This window comes from Eleutherodactylus coqui, chromosome 2 (assembly GCF_035609145.1).
Source record: "Eleutherodactylus coqui strain aEleCoq1 chromosome 2, aEleCoq1.hap1, whole genome shotgun sequence".
Taxonomy (NCBI): domain Eukaryota; kingdom Metazoa; phylum Chordata; class Amphibia; order Anura; family Eleutherodactylidae; genus Eleutherodactylus; species Eleutherodactylus coqui.
Genome location: NC_089838.1, coordinates 158,387,575 through 158,408,703, shown reverse-complemented (window position 1 = coordinate 158,408,703; position 21,129 = coordinate 158,387,575). Strand labels below are relative to the sequence as shown.

The 21,129-nt window shown below is 41.0% G+C and overlaps 1 protein-coding gene across 2 annotated transcripts in view; it reads left to right on the top strand.

Moving 5' to 3' along the window:
- Positions 1–21,129, top strand: part of TSPAN12 (tetraspanin 12) — a 136,459-nt gene that overhangs the window by 28,054 nt on the left and 87,276 nt on the right. For both annotated transcript variants that reach the window (XM_066591828.1, XM_066591829.1), the window contains exons 3-4: positions 13,509–13,591; positions 15,403–15,538. In XM_066591828.1, coding sequence (XP_066447925.1) covers positions 13,509–13,591; positions 15,403–15,538 — 219 coding nt within the window. The remainder of the gene's footprint in view (positions 1–13,508; positions 13,592–15,402; positions 15,539–21,129) is intronic.

Here is a 21,129-nt window from a genome sequence, read left to right as displayed (position 1 = left end):
TGGTTAGTGTCTGGCGCCTGGCATATCACTTGTAAGGCTATTTACTTGTGATTTGTGATATATTTACTTAATGTCTGCTTTGACTCACCAGAAAGGATATGTCTGGTTTGCAGAGCTCAGTTCAGTCTGTGTAGTGTTTTCTATAAACTCTAGACAATACATTGAATTTAACTGTAATCCGATTTTCTTACATATTCTTTATAATATAGTCATCTCAAATAGAGCAAAACAGCAGGAAATCTGGGCATCGAGGAGACACTTTTATTTATTTACACTGGTTTTACTGAAAGGTACTCGATTCAGCGACTCCTGCCATGTATGCAGAATCACTGGAGCGAGGAGGAAAATACTATATTGGTGAGAGAAATGTAATGATCATTGTATAATCTGCCAGCGGAAGAGTGACTGGAGTCTTATTTGATAAAACCTCTGTTTAGAGATGAATTACTGGTGAGAGCACAGTGTGATCCTGCAGAATATAAAACACCCAATTTTATATAGCTGCAGTGGTAGGTAACTACTATTTGCAGAGTCATTTTGTATTTGTATAAAGTTGTCCATACACATCAGCTGCTGGCTGAAAGGTGGAGAATGGAGCCTGGAGGAGGTGAGTGGGAACTGCCGACACATTAGATTATTGGTAGTTGGTAGGACATCATATTGTCTGCCCTAAATAAAGGTAAAATAAACAATATAGAGCCTCGTGTGGTGCAGAGTGTTAAGACAGTCCTAAGCTCTCGCTCATGACCTGAAGGTTGTGAGTCCAATCGCCGCATGGTTCGGGTAGCCGGCTCAAGGTTGACTAAGCCTTCCATCCTTCCAAGGTCAGTAAAATGAGTATCCAGCTTGGTAGGGGGGGGGGGGGGTAATAAATAAAATTATCTCAAAGCGCTGCGAAATAAGTTGGCGCTATACAAATAACAAGATTTATTTATTGAATAATAGTTATTTTGCTTACATGGCACCTATTTATAAACAATATAGGGAGTCATGCACACATGGACTTGTTTTGGACAGATCTGTAATACAGAAATTATACCGGACCTTCGGGTACCTTTGACTTTAAATACAAGGATACATAGAGATTCTTTTCTACAACTCTTAACAGATTCCATATGAATTTACCATATTTACAAAAAATTGTCTTTTGTTATTACATGCAGTATTAGGTCATGCTCACATGAACAGGTCGCATTCCGAGTGAAGGAAAAATTGAAAGTACACGCCTTTCAATGCCCGCGTTTTACCGCGGATCGACTGTGTGGATGGCAATGGCGGACTTCGCAATGCAAATCTGGTCGTGTGAGACGGGCCTTATACAGTGCATGAGCCCTAAGGGTAGACAAGTTATCTCATGTCTGGTCTGGTCACTAAGCATCAGTATGGGGACTATTTAAGCACTTAGTATAATAATCTTAATTTGTATAGCACCAACCTATTCCGCAGCGCTTATATAGTAATCATTCTAGGTCTGCTTTCATAAGCCAGTCTCCGATTGAGAGGAAGAGTGGTAAGTGATTCAAAAAGTGGTTTAATTTACTGATCAGTCGGTCCTTTTTCCTTCCTTTTATTTTCTGTCTTGATGTTACGATGCATTGGAAATACAGGGTGGCTAATAAATTGTACTTTTTACTGAGGGGAAATAAAAGCAGCAAAACTTTTGAATGTAAATATAATATAGAGATTCTTGAAGGTTGAGGTAAACACATTTATTGCATGTGTTGTATTATGTACGGTCGGAGCAAACGTTTACTTAACATTTATCGCATTATGTTAACAACTACAAAGTACTACAGTGCTGCGAATTGATTCATCATGGTAGAGATTTCTACATTTGTAGGTTAAAATATATGTTGCATTTTGTCAGTAATGGTGGGAAGAAGTGAGTTGTTAATCATAACCCAATGTTTGAGTTTATTTTCTATGATACAGTCTGAATAGAAGAAGATAGCTTGCATAAGGCCTCCCTCACACAGACTTTTTTATACAGCATGTAGCGCTGCCTTTTCAGCGCTGCGCTAAATGCTTTACAACGCACCCATTCATTTCAATGGGGCTGTTCACACAAGCATCAAAACGAAGCATCTTCAGTGGTCTTTGGCCATTTTCAGCCCTGCGTCACCCATCGAAATGAATGGGCAGCAGTTTCAGCGCTGCTGAGGACGTGGCACAACTTGGTACCATGTTTTTGGCAGCTCTAAACGCAAGCGCTAGCTGCACTACCAAAAAAAAAAGGAATATTCACCTATCTGGTGCCATCGGGGTTCCTGCCGCTGTTCTCCGGAGCTCCTTGCAGGCTGCCGGGCACTTGTCAAGGCGACAAAGCATCTATTGCTAGTGATGGGAATTGAAATCCCTGCCTCCCAGTGGAAGATTGCTCTGATTGGTTTAGGAGCGCCATCTCCAACAATCAAAGCCATTCAACAAATGGCTGTGATTGGTGCATCCAGTTCTGGCTGTGATTGGCTGAGCCTGCTGACAATCAGCAGGCTCAGCCAATCAGAGCAATGTCTTGCTGGGGGCAGGGTTTTCAAAACCTGCCACTAGCAAAAGATTCTCTGTTGGCGATGACAAGTGCCGGGAGCTCCGGAGAACAGTGGCAGGGACCCAGACAGTGCCTGCTGGGTGGGGCCTCCCTCACACAGGCGTTGCAAAAATGCAGCGTTTTTCAACGCTGCATTTATTGTGTTTTTTAGCAGCATTAACATGCGTTTTGATATAGTTTTGGCTGCGTTTTCAGCACAGCTGAAAACATAGCCAAGGAAACTGAAAACTTTTTTCAGACTCGCTGGCACAGCAACCTGCGTTTAACACTATAAAAACACAGTACAAAGTTGTGCTGCGTTTTCAGCAGTGCTGAAAACTCAGCCCATTCATTTCAATGGAAGACACACAGCTGAAAATGGACAAGAATAGAACATGCAACGCTTTCAAAACGCAGTGTTGGGAACACTGCGTTTTCAGCCTCGTGTGAGCAGCCCCATTGAAATGAATGGGAGCGTTGCACAGCGTTTAGCACAGCGCTAAACGCTGTACCAAAACGTCTGTGTGAGGGAGGCCTGAGTATTGATTTTTTTTTTCTTCAGCATCCTTGGTTGCGTTGTCAACTGTCCTGAAAACTCAGCCAAAATGTTGTAAAAAATGCATGATAACACTGCTGAAACCACAGTAAACGCAGCATTGAAAAACGCCGCATTTTTGCAAATGCCTGTGTGAGGGAGGCCTAAGTGTCATTTCACAAAAATTATCTAAATTAATTATCAGCTTACGTTTCATAAACAGTTTACAAATGGCTAGTGAAGCTAATTGTTAAAACCAAATCTGTAAATCAGCTCAAAGATTTATCATCTAACACTCTAAGGGCGCACTCACGCAAGCGTATTTAGCCTACATATTGCCCTTGTTATACGCACTGCTAAAAGCCCATTGATTTACATTCAAACCTGAATGTATTACAGGTGTGAAAAAAATGCAGCATGTCCCATTGTGGTGCATATAATGCACCACCTTAATTATAGTTTGGTGCATATTACGTACGTAAAAAAATACGTGCGTAATGCACAGGTTAATTACGCTTACCTTAGTGAGTCCCTACTTTGAGGTCTCCAATCTTTTATATGTTGGGAACCATATTGAACTTTGATGATTGGGATCCACATTCATATCAATACTGCAAAGAAACACAAAATCATGATATTTCAAATTTGCAGATAAATATTTCAGTTTGAAATCTGCTACACTAGCATTACACTACGAAAATTGTTCTTGTACCGGTGATGGGATATGTCTATTAGGGTCACATCTTGTTTTTTTTCTGCTTCCACGGGTTCTGTTGGCTTTTACGTCTAAGATTCCAAAATCAGAACCCATAGACAGAAACTGGATAAAACCTCTTCTACTGATTAAATGTGCCGACTGGAGACTGATAGATCTTCATTTCAGCAAGCTTACAGTCGTTTTTGTCATTTTGGACCATGTTGTTCTTAATGGCACGAAACACTGTAAGTGAACGGAAAGCTACCAAAACGGACAACTATTGGTCTCAGTTTCTGCCCATTTCATCAATAGAAGACAGAGGGTTCATCTAGGGGTTCCATTTTTCTGATCTTAGATGTAGAACCTGACAGAACTTCTAGACAGAGAGAAAAACGGAATGTGAACACCCCCTAATATTGCTGGCGAACTTTACCTAATACCGCTTGAATAGCTTGTATATGGTCTATGTAACTGTCACACAACAGGAGATCGCAAGCCAATGGTTGGAGACCTCTGCTCTAAGTAAAGGACACTTCAAATGGGTTGCAATTTCCTCTTGTATGGGATCTTGTATATGACCAGAGTACACAGCATTGTGAGAGCTTAGAAAACGGTTACAGTGGCATGGTGTCAAATGTTTTCTAGGACAAACAGTAGAACTTTGGAAGCGGCTTTGTATATAAATGGAGAAAATGAGTGAAATAACTGAAGCTCAAAGATTGCCGCCAAGGCAGTAAAGCCTTTAAAAAGTTACTGATTACTTTCAATTAAGTTTTTTCTTATCTTTGAATCTAGCACTGCTGTAAAACTAGTTAAACAAAAATACTAATCTTTTACTACTATACTACTTGTGAAATGAGAAAAGTTTTAGATTGTATATATGAACAGATGAGCACATATAACCCTACAGCCTTAATAGCACAAATCAGAAAAGCTCTACAGTAATCTGTTTAATGAAAAGTAAGGTATAACAGAGGTTTTTAAGGTATCCAGCCTTATAAGACAGAGAAAAATCTTTAAAATGGCTTGCATTATGGCTAAAAATAATTAGATATGAAGAAATTGCATTGGGGATCTGCAGTTGATCCTCTTTCCCTACTGAGCAGAGACATTTAATAAAGCACAACATCACTCTCCTACTGATGACAACTGTCAAGCCGAAATCCTTAGCCTACACTCTGCTCATGCTGAGCACAGCTGATCACGCTGGCTACAATACATTATTTCTGAATGCGAACCAATTTAAAAGAAAACACAAGGAAATGAGCCCAATGCATCTAATTATCTGATTTCCTGCAAAGAAATAGAAAAACTAATGTCCACCCTGAAGATTTTTCCTCGTACAAAAGAGCTTGCAGAAAGTTAATACTTCCCAGAAAGAATGGTAAGTGCTTCAGCTGGCTTTGCGGTAACCATCTATTGCTGAAACACATATATAGTGTATATATCCTATTTCCTATCACTTCTGGCTCCACAAAAACTGCTTTAGCTAGAAGATAAGCTGTTTCTACTCTGGACCTCTGCCCACAATTTCTTGTCTGACAGTTACCAGTCTCAGCTACTTAATATGTTATAGGCCTATGTGACATGATGATAGGAGTGGATGGGAGGTATATTTCTCACAGACTCCTATCATTCTGTGAAGCAACAGGGAGCAAGTTCACCAATTAGATAATTAATGGGCAGCTCCAGAGGAAAGTGCAGTCTCTGTCTCTGCTTCGGAGAGACAGACAACTAAGTTTGTGGGAACTGTTATTTTCTGAAACTTGTGTTAGTAATAATAATAATCTTTATTTATATAGAGCCAGCATATTCCGCAATGCTTACAAAATGAGGAGAACAGATACTAAAAACAAAGCTACAAAAACCACAGTTACATGTAGTAATCGATTGATGGAAACAGTAGGGGTGAGGGTCCTGCTCCAACGAGCTTACATACTACAAATAATGGGGTGATACAGAAGGTAAAGGGGCTGGAGATGTGCACGGTATGGGGAGGTGGAGAGTGAGGGATGCTATACACATAGACAATGGTCAGACATAAGCCATGTACGTGCTGAATCAGTATGACTGAAGGGGGTGGTTGATTGCAGCTAGCGGGGATTGTAATCAGTAAGACAGGGAGCATGTTATCAGGCGGAGTACAGAGGGGTTTGGTTTAGGGACTGTGATATGCCTCCCTGAAGAGGTGTGTTTTTAGAGCATGCCTGAAGTTTTGTGAGTCCTGGATTGCCCGGGTAGCCTTTGGTAGTGCGTTCCAGAGCACTGGTGCTGCTCTAGAGAAGTATTGGAAGCGGGAATGAGAGGTTTGAATTAAAGGGGCACTTAATCTGATTTCATTAGCAGAGTGGAGAGCCCGGGCTGGGTGGTTGATTGAGATGAGGGAGGCACTGTAGGGCAGTGCTATGGAGAGCTTTATGCATAAAGGTAGTAAGTTTGAATTGAATTCTATATTTGACAGGCAGCCAGTGCAGCGACCGGCACAGGGCAGAGGCGTCCGAATAGTGGCTGGACAGTAAGATGAGCCTCGCTGCCGCATTCAGGATGGATTGGAGGGAGAAGAGTCTGATGCGGGGAAGGACGATCAGCGGCGAGTTGCAATAATCGAGCTGAGAGTGGATGAGGGCAACAGTGAGCGCTTTTACCATGTCCACGCTGAGAAAGAGGGGGATTCTTGCGATGTTCTTGAGGTGCAGCTGACATGTTCAGGCCAGAGATTGGATATAGGGGGTAAAGGAGAGATTGTGGTTGAATATAACCCCAGGCAGCGGGTGTGCTGTCTGGGAGTTACGGTGGTGCTGGCCTGACAACTATTTGCATTGCTTATGTGATGAGGCTGGGAGGAGAAACTCTCCAGTTTTCAATTAGTGCCAATTTATGTGTAGAGCCGGACAGGCAGATTTTTATTTGAGTTACTACTTCAAGCTACTCTTATCTGTAAAGCTGCACCCTAAGTGAAGAAAAATTAACGTCATTTTGAGTTTGGAAAGTCCGTCTCCAGGATGCCTGCATTGAAGGTGTGACCTGTGGTACGCATTCCGGGCGATCCCCAGCTAATTTCCTCACAGCCTATTATTTCTGTCATCCGGTCGCACAGAGACTCCTTCTCCGTCTCTCTTAGGTTATTGTAGCAGTCATTTGCAGTGAGAGAACATCCTACTCCTTCTTACCATACAGTGACATGTGTGATTGCATCTATGTACATAGAGTAGGAAACGTATCAGTGACCAAATGTCAGATGAGAGGCTTCATGCTGAATTACAAGCTGTTGTATTCTAAGTGCTTTTATTATATAAAAAGGAAAGCTGACCCATTTGTACATTCTTATGTGTGGGCGGTAACTTGCTTCTTTGCTCATCTTTCCACATGGGAAATTAGGCACGACATGGCAGCATGCAAGTAATCAATGTAATGCAGAGATGCATTTCTCCAAAAAGTCCAAGGGTCTATTCTCATCACTTTTACAGTTTACTTCCTCCCACATTAAAAGAACAATTGTGAAAATACTGTAACATTATGCTTAGAAATAGTTATCTTAGCATTGTTACATTATGAAAATTTCCTAATAAATGAGAGTGAACTTTTAAAGTGTAACTATACTTTCAAAAATCTTATGACATGTCATAGGGACGTGTCAAAACTTTTGATTGATTGAGGTCTGGGTGTTTAGATTGTCACCACTTGCTACAACAAAGCAGCAGCAGTACTCATCCAAGCACAGTCTCTGCTCAATAGCTGACGATGGACTTTCTGTTGCTCCCATCTTCAGTAAGCGAGCAGAGACAGCGCTCAGATGAGCTCTGCTGTTGGTTAATTCCAGCAATCGGTGAGGATCGCGGCACCCAGACCCCCACTGATCAAAACTTTTCACATGTCCTTATGACTTGTCAAGAGATTTTGGAAGGTACAGTTACACTTTTTAATATTTTACATCTAATAAACGTGGTTAAATGGTTGTATCCTCATTCTCTAGGCTAATGTATTTTCAGGATTAGCTATCAGTTCTAGTAAAAGTGCTCAAGGTTTTTTCAAGCATTGGAAGGAAGTGTTCTATCTGAAAAATGAGGCGCTATCTTTAGCTCAGAACAGAATAAAGAAAAAAACTGAGACAGATTGTTATTGTCTTGTCATAATACTAGTCTGTGAATGTTTACACTTTTTTTACATAAGTGCTGATGGTATATGTGGGTATTAAGGAAGGGGGTCTGTTGCGCATCTTATCCTTTTTAAGGAATGCTCAGGCTTTCTTCTAGAAATAACAGTTTTGTCTAGATGACAAAATATATTTGTATATATCTGATATCGGTAATGTTAACATCCAAAACTATACAAACTATGGTTTGCCTAACAGAATGAGGTCTCATTCACACAAGCAGTATAGGCACATGAAAAGATTGTGGCTATATGCACTAAAGATCACCTGAACGGGCGATTTCCAGCTATTAAGGGCGCTTACCCACTTGCGTTTGCGATTTTCGTGCATGAAAAACGCAGCGTTTTCCGCGGCTTTTTCGCGGCATTTTCGCGCCTTTTCCGTTAATTTCCATTGACATTCATGGGTGCATTAAGAGAAAAATAAGGACACATATGCAACTGACAGTTCCTATGTTAAAAATTGCAACGGACCGAAAAAAAAACGCAAATGGACAAGAACACATTCTATCCTAATTGCTCTTCAGAAAAAACGCAAAACGCAAAGGCAAAAAAATCGCAAGTGGGTAGGCGCCCTAAGTCTTGAGTTTACTTAGCAGTGAAATTGCCCGTTCATACGATTGGGAGCTGCATGTCAGTCCTATCTTTTCCTCCAGCACGGACCTTAAATGTGAGCTTTGCACATGTATGTCCTATCTTTGTTAGGTGTGAGTTTTTTTGCTAATCTAAAATTCCTTCATCTGAAGGAAACCATTAGTTCTATGAGATGCGATCTTTTCATGCGCCTATTCTGCGCTAAAATCACGCTTGTGTGAATGAGGCCTGACTCATCAACTAAAGCTCAAAGGTGGAAGATATAGTTGGCATTAAAGGAGTTGTTAAGGACTTAGGAAAGGCAATGAGTGTTAAAGTCTGGAGAACCTATTTAAGCTGAAGCACAATTATCCACTATTATCCATGTGCCATGCTGTAAGTTTTAATGGGAGTATGTCTCTAGGTCAGACCCCTATAAGTTAGGCTACTTTCACATGCCTTTTTTACCTGCAGAATCGGTTCCATCTTGTGTTGATGGAACCGGCGCTGGATGTACAGTCGTGATGTGAATGTATCCTTATAAGTCTCCCTGAACCAATCATGAGACAGGGAGTATGTTTCAGACTACCATGAGCTCCCTGTAGCCACAGCTTAGGGCTCCGCACTAATGGAGCAGGACTTAAGAAGCAGGCAAGCGACACAATCTGGAAAAGATGAATAGCAGCTAATCATCCCTTGTACTCACTGAGGCAATGTGCACATTGTAGTTGAGCCTTTTTTTATGTATACGTGAAATATATCCACAAAGCTCCATTCACCGATGAAGGCCAAAAGAGTTCCCATTTGGCCTCCATCTGAATGGTATGCATTAACATAGCATTTTGTAACTGCATAGGAAAGCACAGCAGACTATGCTTTTCTTTATAGAGAATCACTGCAAAGAACTCCCTGTACAGTGTCATATGTTGGAGTCTTCCACTGGAGGTATACTCCAGAAATCTTATAACTGTATCCCTCTGGTTAAAGACTCAGAAGCAGTCTGCACAGACACAATCATATTATTTTTGAGCTCCTGACCGCGTCATCGCTTTAGTATCTCGTTGAGCCCCAGCCACTAACATGTTGTGCTTGAGTCTATGTGGTGATAATATTACTATCATATTAGTGTAATGGTACAGACAGCAGTTCTCTGACATTAGAGGGTTTCTAGTATGTTCTTTTCTTATCTTGAATAATGGATAAATAAGTGTAAAATAAACTGAAATTACCATAAAAGAAATAATCATAGTAACATAGTAACATAGTAACATAGTATGTAAGGCCGAATGAAGACATTGTCCATCTAGTCCAGCCTGTCTATCCTACTGTGTTGATCCAGAGGAAGGCAAAAAACCCCAAGGCCAGAAGTCAATTAGCCCTTTTGGGGAAAAAATTCCTTCCCGACTCCCTAATGGCAATCAGACTGTTCCCTGGATCAACCCCTAATAGTTCCTACCTGCCTATATACCAGGATTGACACTTAAACTAAAATTTATATCCTGTAATATCCTTCTCCAGAAAGACATCAAGTCCCCTTTTAAACTTCTCTATGGATTTTGCCATCACCACTTCCTCCGGTAGAGAGTTCCACAGTCTAACTGCTCTTACAGTAAAGAACCCCTTTCTGTGTTGGTGATGAAACCTACTTTCCTCTAATCGTAGCGGATGTCCTCTTGTTACCGTCGTGGTCCTGGGTGTAAACAGATCGCGGGAGAGATCCATGTGTTGTCCCCTCATGTACTTATACATGGTTATTTGGTCGCCTCTTAACCTTCTTTTTTCTAGAGTAAATAGTCCCAATTTGGACAGCCTCTCTGGGTATTCCAGTCCCGTCATTCCATGTATTAGTTTAGTCGCTCTTCTTTGAACCCCCTCAAGCACTGTGACATCTTTCCTGAGCACCGGTGTCCAGAATTGTACGCAGTATTCCATGTGAGGTCTGACAAGTGCCTTATATAATGGAAGGATAATGTTCTCGTCCTTCGCCCCTATACCTCTTTTGATGCACCCCAAGACTTTATTTGCCTTTGCAGCGGCTGACTTGCATTGGTTACTCCAGTTTAGTCTATTATCCACTAATACCCCCAGATCCTTTTCCATATCACTTTTCCCTAGTGGTACCCCATTAAGTGAATATTTGTGACATCCGTTCCTCTTGCCCATGTGCATAGTCTTACATTTTTCAACATTGAACTTCATTTGCCATTTTTCTGCCCAAGCCCCCAGCTTATCCAGGTCCGTTTGTAGCCGCACATTGTCCTCCGTTGCATTAATTATATTGTATAATTTTGTGTCATCTGCAAATATTGATATTTTGCTGTGCAGCCCCTCTATCAGGTCATTGATAAATATGTTGAACAGAGTGGGGCCTAATACTGAACCCTGTGGCACCCCGCTAGCGACTGTGGTCCAATCAGAGTACGAACCATTTATTACCACCCTCTGCTTTCTATCGTTGAGCCAATTTTTTACCCACTTACACACGTTTTCGCCCAGTCCGAGCTGCCTCATTTTGTATATTAGCCTATTATGTGGCACGGTGTCAAAGGCTTTAGAGAAGTCCAGATATACAAGATCAATAGATTCTCCCTGGTCCAGCTTAGAGCTTACTTCATCGTAGAAACTGATCAGATTTGTCTGACATGAGCGACCCTTCATGAATCCATGTTGGTGAGGAGTTATTCCCTTAATCTCCTTGAGGTACTCATTGATTGCGTCTCTCAGAATCCCCTCGAAAATTTTTCCCGCTACTGAAGTGAGACTTACTGGCCTGTAGTTACCAGGCTCACTTTTGCTCCCTTTTTTGTAAATTGGGACCACGTTGGCAATGCGCCAGTCCAATGGTACTACTCCGGTCTTGATAGTGTCTAGAAATATTAGGTATAGCGGCCTAGCTATCTCGTCACTTAGTTCCTTTAGTATCCTTGGGTGTAATCCATCTGGGCCCGGTGATTTATCAATTTTAGTTTTCTTTAGACGCTTCCGCACCTCCTCCTGCGTTAGGTATGAGATATTTTGTGAGGGGTTCGTTTTATTCCCCTGCATCTCGTATGGCATTTCCTTTTCTTTGGTGAACACACTTGAGAAGAAACTGTTTAGTAGATTTGCTTTCCCTTCGTCATCATCAATGATTTCTCCTGCATTGTTTTTTAAAGGGCCAGCGCTCTCCCTGCAAATCCTTTTGCTGTTTATGTAGTTGAAAAATAGCTTCGGGTTGTTTCTGCTCTCTTTTGCGATCCGTCTTTCTGCTTCCTCCTTGGCAGTTTTGATCGTATCTTTACATATTTTGTTTTTTTCCCTGTATGATTTTAGCGCTTCTTCGCTGCCTTGTTGCTTTAGTAGTTTGAACGCTTTCTTCTTTTCGTTTATTGCCCCTCGTACCGTCTTGTCGAGCCACATTGGTTTCCTTTTAGTTGAGTTTCTTTTATTTTTAAAGGGAATGAACTGCTCACATGAGGCGATTAGGATCCTTTTGAACTTTTCCCATTTTTCCTCCGTACTGATATTTTTGAGGATGTTGTCCCAATTAATGTTACCGATAGTAGTTCTAAGCTCATCAAATTTTGCTTTACTAAAGTTTAGTTTCTTTGTCACTCCCTGATAAGGCTTCCTATTGATTGACAGCTGGAAGTTGATTATATTGTGGTCGCTGTTCCCCAAGTGCCCCTCAACCTGCACCCCCTTTATACGTTCTGGTTTGTTAGTTAGCACTAGGTCCAGAATGGCTCTCCCTCTTGTTGGTTCCTGCACAAGTTGGTTCAGGTAATTGTCTTTAATTACTCTCAAGAACTTATCACCCCTGTGAGATTTGCAGGTTTCGTTCTCCCATGTTATATCTGGGTAATTAAAGTCCCCCATGATAATTACTTCGTTTCGTTTTGACACCTCTTCTATCTGCCTTAGTAGTAAGTCTTCATAGACTTACCATAACCATAAATAATAATATTACGCAAATATACAATAAATGAGAGCTTTCCATTTTTTTCCGCATCTGCATAGGAGAACAAGTTTGGAGCCTTTGGCACAGATCTGTCCCAAAATCCCAGACAAAATAGTGCAGTATGCTGCACTAGTTTGCTCATAAAGATGCCAGGGGGCATGACTGTAGCATACGGACCCCATTATATGCAGTGTAGTCTACTTTGTTTCTATCATAGGATTGATCTGTACCCTGCAAGGATTCCGTTTTCAGAAGAGAAATGGAAATCTCTGTTTTTCACATGAAAAAAACCCTAAGATCCAGTTTATGCGGCTTATTTTTTGCTCTGATTCTAAAGCAGAATCTGCTCTGAAATCCATATGAGAATGTGTGGCATTTTAGCAATCACTTGAATGCTATGGTAATCTGCTTCGCAGTTCTAACAGCGCAACTTTTGGAATCCATATGATATAGGAGAAGAATTGCAGAAACTGCATCGGGTGGCTACATACTGATTTGCCACATTGACCGACTTAATCTATGTGCGGATCCTCGTCATCAAGAAGCGACATGTTGCTTCTCTCCCTGGAAACACTTATTTATGTGTCGGAATTCTGCCAGCGACCATTGATAGTCCAAAATCTGCGTATAGACCTGTGGTAAAGAAAGTTACAGATTTTGATACAGTTTTTCAGGTGGAATACGCCTAGGAAAATTGCACAGCACATTTGCTGAGTGAACATACCCTATGTGCATGTCTTCCACTTGCATCCGCAATACACCCCCTATACTATTACAAAACAGTGTGACAAGATAAACTGGGAATTCCCTTTGTAATTTGAGTTTAATTATGCTGAACATTAGTTGTAAAGTGCTATATTTTACCATATACTAATATAACAATTGCACGGGATTTTTTTTTCTAAGTTAAGTTGGTTGTTTCTCTTAGTAGACTGAATAGAATATGAACCATAGAAGCAGTGCGTAAAATGATAAGTGTTTGCTTCCACCATGGGGACTTAGCCCTAAGTGTAGAGCATGGCTGCACACAACGCTCTGCCTTTGTATGGCACTGTACATCTTAATAATATCTCTCTGTTTGTTTTAGCTGATGTCGATATGTGTTTTGGGAGTTTCCGCTTGGATGAGAGACTACATAAATAATGTACTTACTCTAACCGCTGAAACAAGGTAAGCACTTCCTAATCATCTTCACCAGCAGTATATGAAGAGAAGGGAATGACAACACTAGGGCAATTCAGATACCCCTGGGGAAGTCTTCTGTTTTTTGGCACTTCTTTGTTTTCTTTACGCATAGCCAATAGTGTAGTTGAAGCAATTTCTGCATGAAATATTTTCTGCTTAGCATAAACCGGCTTTTGCATTGTAGTTAGGAAATGTACTGTGATGGTCGGTTTCTTCTGATCGTCTCCTTTCATCCGTGCAGTTGAAAATTGTTTTCTGTTTACTTTTGCGGTATAACATGCAGACTAATTGACTGTGTCTAATTGTAGTTTCTACATGCGGTACTTTTACCTTCCAGTTATTTCATGTGCCGCAGTAGGGTAATCACAAGTGCATATAGCAATATTGGAGTTATATGCGGTCAATAGGTTAATATGGTTAGCAAAGCACTTCACATATAACAGCTATTGTGACTTTCTTATAATATCGTTGATACAGTGTATGCAGTCTGTACTAGCACAGCAGGTTGAGGAATGGGAAAAGAAGTAGTCAAGGCTGTAATCACACACATTGCAGGCTTTGCACTTTTTGGAGATTTGACAAGTCTTACAGATCTGCAGAAGAGCATTTATTTGTAAAGTTGCACTTTATAAGGTTGCTCCATTTATTTTAGATGCAGCGGAGCAATAGACATGTGAAGTTGCAGCTTTTACATGCATTTTATTTAAGACAACTTTGCTAACAGGCAATAAAGTCAATATAAGTTGATCTGAAGGTTCATTGGATGAAAGTTATTTATGAAAATGTATTATTTGCTGTTGACATCGCGTTGTTTTAACGCATGTTTAGTGTATATTTTAAACGTGCATGAAAAAATTATGGAATTTCAAGCTTACATGTACTTTTTTAGCTTATTAATGCCTTTCTGTTTATTTTTAAAAATATACATTTTTCACTGTAAAATCTTTCTTTTAAATAAAGTTTTGCAGTTGAACATATTTTTCTTAAACGTTTTGAAAGCAAGAAAATCTATGTTAAACGTATGGAAATGTACAGCTTTATGTTTCCTATTGACTGTTATATATATATATATATATATATATATATATATATATATATATATATATATATATATATATATATATATATATATATTATGTCAAGCATACTATGTTCTTTTTTGGGGGGTAGGGCATAAAACTGTGGTATGTTTTGCTTTTCTCTCCCACGAATAAGTAGATAAACATATGGGAGAACAAACATATTCAAAATTATGCCTTGAACCACATTTGACCAATTATAGTCTGTCGGTACATCAAACAATATATTTTAATTAGAGCTGTCTAAGGGCTTATTTTTTAATGAACAACCTGTAGTTTTTAATAGTACCATTTTGGGCTATAGATAACTTTTTAATTCTGCTATTTAGGAGTTAGGAGTAGTGAAAAACAGCATTAAAGGTGCTAATGGGTGACAGGTCCAGCCGCCTTCTACTGCCACAATTGCAGCATGGAAAGGGTTAGTCGGGAATGGGGGCTTCTCCACTCACAGCCGTTACACTAGGAGCCCAGCCGCCATCAGTAGACAGCTGAGAACTCAACCTGCTCAAGCTAGATTGCAAGAGCAGGAGCTTACACACATCCTGTAAATTTACGATAGCATAGGATTAAAGCCCAAGGCCAAGAGCTGTATATATATGGATTAAAATGTGTATGCTTGATGGATGGCTAAAACATGATGTGAGCAGCCCCTTATTTATGACTGTTTTGTTCTTTATTGATAATGGGTAACCAAATGTATCCTGCTTATAATTGCAGAGTGGAGGATGCTGTTCTTCTTATCTATTTCCCCGTGTTTCACCCGGTGATGGTTGCAGTCTGTTGTTTCCTCATCATTGTGGGCATGCTGGGTTATTGTGGAGCAGTGAAGAGCAATCTTATACTACTTGTATGGGTAGGTGTAGTTTATTTACAGTATTGGTCCTCTTATAACTACAACTCAGTCCCACTGGTACAATAATGACATGTGCCATTGTGGGTTATTGTCGTTTTCATTTGTTCCCTAATTTTGGACGTTTTTAATTCAATGTATTTGTAACAGAGTGCATAGAGGATACATTATAAAAGTGGTTTAATGTAAAAAGATCTTCAAAGTGTAAATTTCTCTCTATATGTAAACTGCAATCTAAATATTGTGTATTAGTAATTATTGTATCATTTAGTGCCTTGCAAAGTTTTATGTGTAAGTTAAAGGGGTTTTAGGGCTGTTAAATGTTGTAAAAGAAAGAAAAGCCATTCTTGCCTGCTTCATAGGCTTCCCATCTAGTTCTGCAGGCCCAGTCCTGAAGGAAGTCACCAGCCATCATGGTGCGCTTTACCGCTCAGCCAATTACAGCCTTAGGTAGCGATTCTGCCAGAACGCTGAAGCTAGTGATTGGCTGAGCCATCACATGGAGAATGCTTGCTTCTTTCAGTGTGGTGGGAATCGGGGCCCCAATGCTGGATGGGGAGTAACTGAAGAAGGTGAGTATGACTTTTATTTTTCTTTTACCAATGTGCCACGGCCCTAAAAAAAATAATTTGCATAAAGAACATTATAAAAAACAAATAGTGGGAAAAACTCCTTTTAATAAAGCAGATAAGACGCATCAGAATAATAGGGTGTGCAGGCGCTCAAATTTAATAATTCAAAACTTTTCCATTGGTTTCTTGAATAAAAGTAAAATGTAAATACATTATACCCTGACAACATATTATGGCACACATAGCTTGGTGCATTAGAGTATTTTTAGTTGACCCAAATTGCCTTTTATATTTTCTATCAAATACCATTCTGTGAGGGCAAAAGATGTTATTAATTGCTTTACCCCCTGATCGATAGAGAAATGTACAATGAAGGCTTTCCATTTCTTAAAGACATGCTTTGTGCGTTTCCCTTTGCTCCGTTCTGTCTCTTTACATTCCGATGACATTAATCTCTTGAGTTGGTTCACTACCAGTTGAATAGTGGGTATCGTGAGCTGCAGCCACTGCTGTTATAGACATCTTTTTGCAACAAGGCTGATAGAGTGAAAAAGTCGATGTTGTATCTCCTTTTTATTTGTTAGTCTCTCTCATTTCATAGCAATGGAAAAGATAAGATACCAAACTAGTGAAAGATCTTACAACCCATAAATCTTTTTTTTTTTAAATTTGGTCCCAGTATTGTACGACCCCACCGCAGCACCAGAGACCATGAAGCAAATTTGTTTTGTGTTCTTGGCAATTAACCAGCCTATCCAGTTTCTGAGGGGTCGGAGGTTAAAAGAAAAATCGCTCTGTACATAATTCTGTACTGAGGGTCCATACCTCATTCGTCATATTGCAACACATTCCATCCTTTTTGTATCTATTCTCCCAATTTGCTGAGTTCAAGCTGTCATGCCAAGGCAGCGAAAAAGTGATCAGGAGGGCTAGGCACAGGGTACAAACAGATATGGAAGAAGGGCCTGGATCCTTTAACAATATTTTACTTAGTTTATTAATCACAGTTTCTCACATACAGCATGTAACTGATCCAAAAAGAAGTTTTTAACTTGAGCATACTGTTCTGAAAGGGTCTCAATCTATACTTATTAGTTATCGCATTCATAGACAACCACCTAGCCTCTGCCATGTGTAAAAAGTGGTAGACCGTTTTGCCTCCCATCATGCTACGCATTCTGCAATAATTATGTTCTCTCTACCCTGTGAAAAGCCAAGATGGTTTCATTGGGGGATGCATAGGTATAGAAAATGAAAGTTTTTAAACTTTTTCTGTAATGCTTTCTAGGCCATAATGGTATCCCTTAATAAGATTGAGTTTTCAATCTTTGGGGAAATTAATCTGAGAGGGTGTGTAATAATGGGCACAGATACCATGGGGCACAGGAGTTGGATTCTACATCATAGTCCAAATAATTACTGGACTTCTGAATCCCGTCAATAAGATGCCTGGAAACACTTGCAAGGATGTAACCTGTCATGTTTGGAAGGCTAGCTCCTCCTTCATCCTTAGTCCCCATCAGTTTAGAGACAAACATTCGCGACCGCTTGCCCCTCACGAGGAAGTGAAAAATGGCCTTATTCAATTTCTTCACATGTCCATGTAAAAGGGCCAATGTGTAGATAGGTTGCCAGCAGCACATATAAATAGTTCCACACCTGTGGTTGGATCCTTGCAGGGAATGCACCAGCCAAGTACGGATTAGACCACCTCCATACTAGGTATCAGGAAAATGTAGAGATATGGCAGCACTCTGGGTGTATAGAAAGTAAAAAACAAACTATTTTGTTTTTTACTTTCTATACACCCAGAGTGCTGCCATATCTCTTCAGTTTCATGTAAAAGGGCCAGCGATCAACTGAGGAACAAATGCTTGTTCGTCGGCTGATCTTTGCATTTCAGCGAGTATAAAAATCAGAGAGATGTACAGCCAGCCTATGGGGATGAATGATTATGTTAACGTTTGTACATTCGCATGCCTATAATTTTTGGCCCATGTAAACAAGAGCAAATGAGAACTGATGACAGGCTTATTGCTTGGCGTTTGTTTACATCAAGCTAAGAATAGGCTCACGTAAAATGACCTTAAAGCACTGCAGATATTGATAATCTAGAAACATAGATAATTTCATTATTTATTTACAAATTATGCAGTACTAGCTGATATACTCAGCTTCGCCCGAGTTAATTTGGTACAGATGTTTACCTGTTGTTCGCAAAGAAACTTTTATAAGGTTGTGGTTACTTCAGAGGAAACGAGGAATAGAATATGTATATACATAGAGGAGCGTTAGATTCTCCTCAGACTGCATGTACCGATGTCCGTCTACAGAATATGCAACCCCTCCCACGCTCCTCACTTTCACCCCCAGACTAGAGGTTGTAGACACATCTTAGCCTTAAATGCATGCTCCATCCCTGCAGTCTATGCCCCTTTCCTTATGTACTTTAAAGAGTTTCAGAATACATGCACACAAAGGTCAGTTAGATTCTCCTCAGTATATACACATAGAGGTGAGGTAGCTTCTCCTCAGTATACAAATCATTTCCCTAAGCTTTATGGTTTCCGAGAAAAGAACTATGATTTTCACACACTTTTTCATGCTTAGAATTCAATATTGAAGTTGTGAGCCTTTTACTTTTCCTATTTAAAATTTAAGGAATGGCTGTGCCAAATTTGAGGTTTCTGTGGTACAGATGTGTGTTATTAGTTACATTAAATAGGGGGTCACTTACTAGAATTGAATAATCAAGTTGTGACCCCTTTACTTTTCCGGCTTATGACCTAAACATTATGATGCTAAATTTCACGTTTGTGCGGTACAGATGATATTGTGTTTATTGTAAATCTTCCCCACTCTCTCTTTCCATGCCGCTTCTGTTCCCCTCTCTCTCTCAATTCCCCCCTCCCCTCTGTGCCGCTTCTCTCTCTTCAAGTCTCTCCGTGCCACTTCTCTCTCTCCCCATCTCCCCGTTGCACTTCTCTCTCCCTCTCTCCCCCGTCTCTCCATGCCGCTTCTCTCTACCCCATCTCTCTGTGCTGCTTCTTTCACCCCCATTTCTCCGTGCTGCTTCTCTCTCCCCATCTCTCCGTGCTGCTTCTCTCCCCCTGTCTCTCCGTGCTGCTTCTCTCTCCCCCGTCTCTCCATGCCACTTCTGTCACCTCCCCCCTCCCTATGCCACTTGTCACTCTGCCCCCTCTCTGTGTCGCATCGGTCATCTCCCCCCTCTCCATGCTGCTTGTCTCCCCCCCTCCATGCTGCTTGTCCCTCTCCCCCTTTCCACTCTGCTTGTCTCTCTCTACCCTCTCCATGCCACTTGTCTCTCTTCCCCCTCTCTGTCATACTTCTCTCTCACCCCTCTCCATGCTGCATCTGTCATCTCCCCCACCCTCGTGCCGCATATTTCACTCCCCCCTCCATGCCGCTTCTATCTCTCCTCTCTCTCCATGCTGCTTGTCTGCCTCCCCCCTCTCCATGTGGCTTCTTCTCCCCCCCCCCCCCCCCCCTCTGAAGCATCTGTGTGTCTGTATGTCTCACCGGGGCTTCTCTCACCGTCGCTTCTGTCTCTCCGGCGCTTCAGCCAGCAGCAACGTTCATAGTCATGCGACGGTGAGGAGAGAGATGTCGCGACTATGGACATCGCTTAGCAATGATTTTACAGCTCCCAGCTGTTCTCCAGCCTGGAGGTAAGACAGGGGGTTGGTGTGTGTGTGCATCTGTCAGCATGGACGTTCATAGTCTCCCTACAGAGAGACGTCGTGAGACTATGAATGTCAATTAGCAACGCTTGAATCTGCATAACGGCGCTGCTGGCTGAAGCACTGCTATACTTAAATGGGGAACTTTGACGGGGCCCGACGTTCCACTGAATGTACTCGCCTCAAATTTTTAGATTTTACGGCAGTGGTCAGCATCTAAGGAATTGAATGACACCAAAGTCATCCTCCTAAGGTGAGGCAAACTGGTCGAAGTGTGGTGCAAGAAAAAGCATGTAGGATTATTTATATTAGATGTGTACACTTTCTTGGTGCAGATTATTGATGTAAATGAATGCCAGCCATGCGATTTTGCCCTGTATGCTGCATTCTTTTCTACGACTGTTTTATACACAATAAAAAAACTCTAGTGTGAGTTGGTCAGTGAAAATCCACGTACTTTCATTAGCTCCTTTCACTGCATTTTACTTGCCTGTAAATCGCACGCGTAATACGCGGTGAAATTATGCTTGTGTGAGCCTGCCCTAACACAAGGAGGTATATGAGCAGAAGTTGTGTGAAAAATGAGTGCCCCTAATAAATTGGCACAAACCATGTATATTTTTGGCACAATCTGCACTGAATTTTGTCACATTTCTTGCCAAACAGCTGTATTTTCATTCCATCTATTATCTTTTCTGCTGCTGATACGGAAAATGGCATTTGTAGAATACTAAAAGTACCATTACACAGGAGGACTGTGCGACACATTACCGCCTGACAGCAGTGCCAATAACTATCGCTCCTGTGCTTTCACGTAGCTGTGCTACTTGTTCATTTAACAGAGGCAGAGCGCGCTGAAGACCTCTTCCGGTCGCCCTCTTCCATTCACTTCAAATAGGCAATTGTTCAAAGACTGAACGACTCTGGTTTACAATGAGCGAGACGTCGCATTTTTTCAATAAGCTGAAACGAAGCAACTATTGACTGAGCACTTTCTCGCTGTGTGTACTCGGGACAACTATAGACAAAAATCACGGTTTCCAGCAGTTTTTCAGGCGACAATTGCCCCATGTAGAGGTACCTTTAGAACCTGTAAGGCATACTAGATAGCAACTGTAAGGCATAGAGGATAGATCCTATAACGCACACTATAGCAACATATAATGTTATCAAGCTGCTCTTAGCCAAACCATTTTCCCTGTGAAGGCACAAAAAAACAAGCAAATGCCTACATTCATGTCCAAACAGATAAAATAGGTATTTTGAATATATCGTATGAGGTTTCATGTCATGCAGAAAGCCAAACGGAACAGGAACGGAA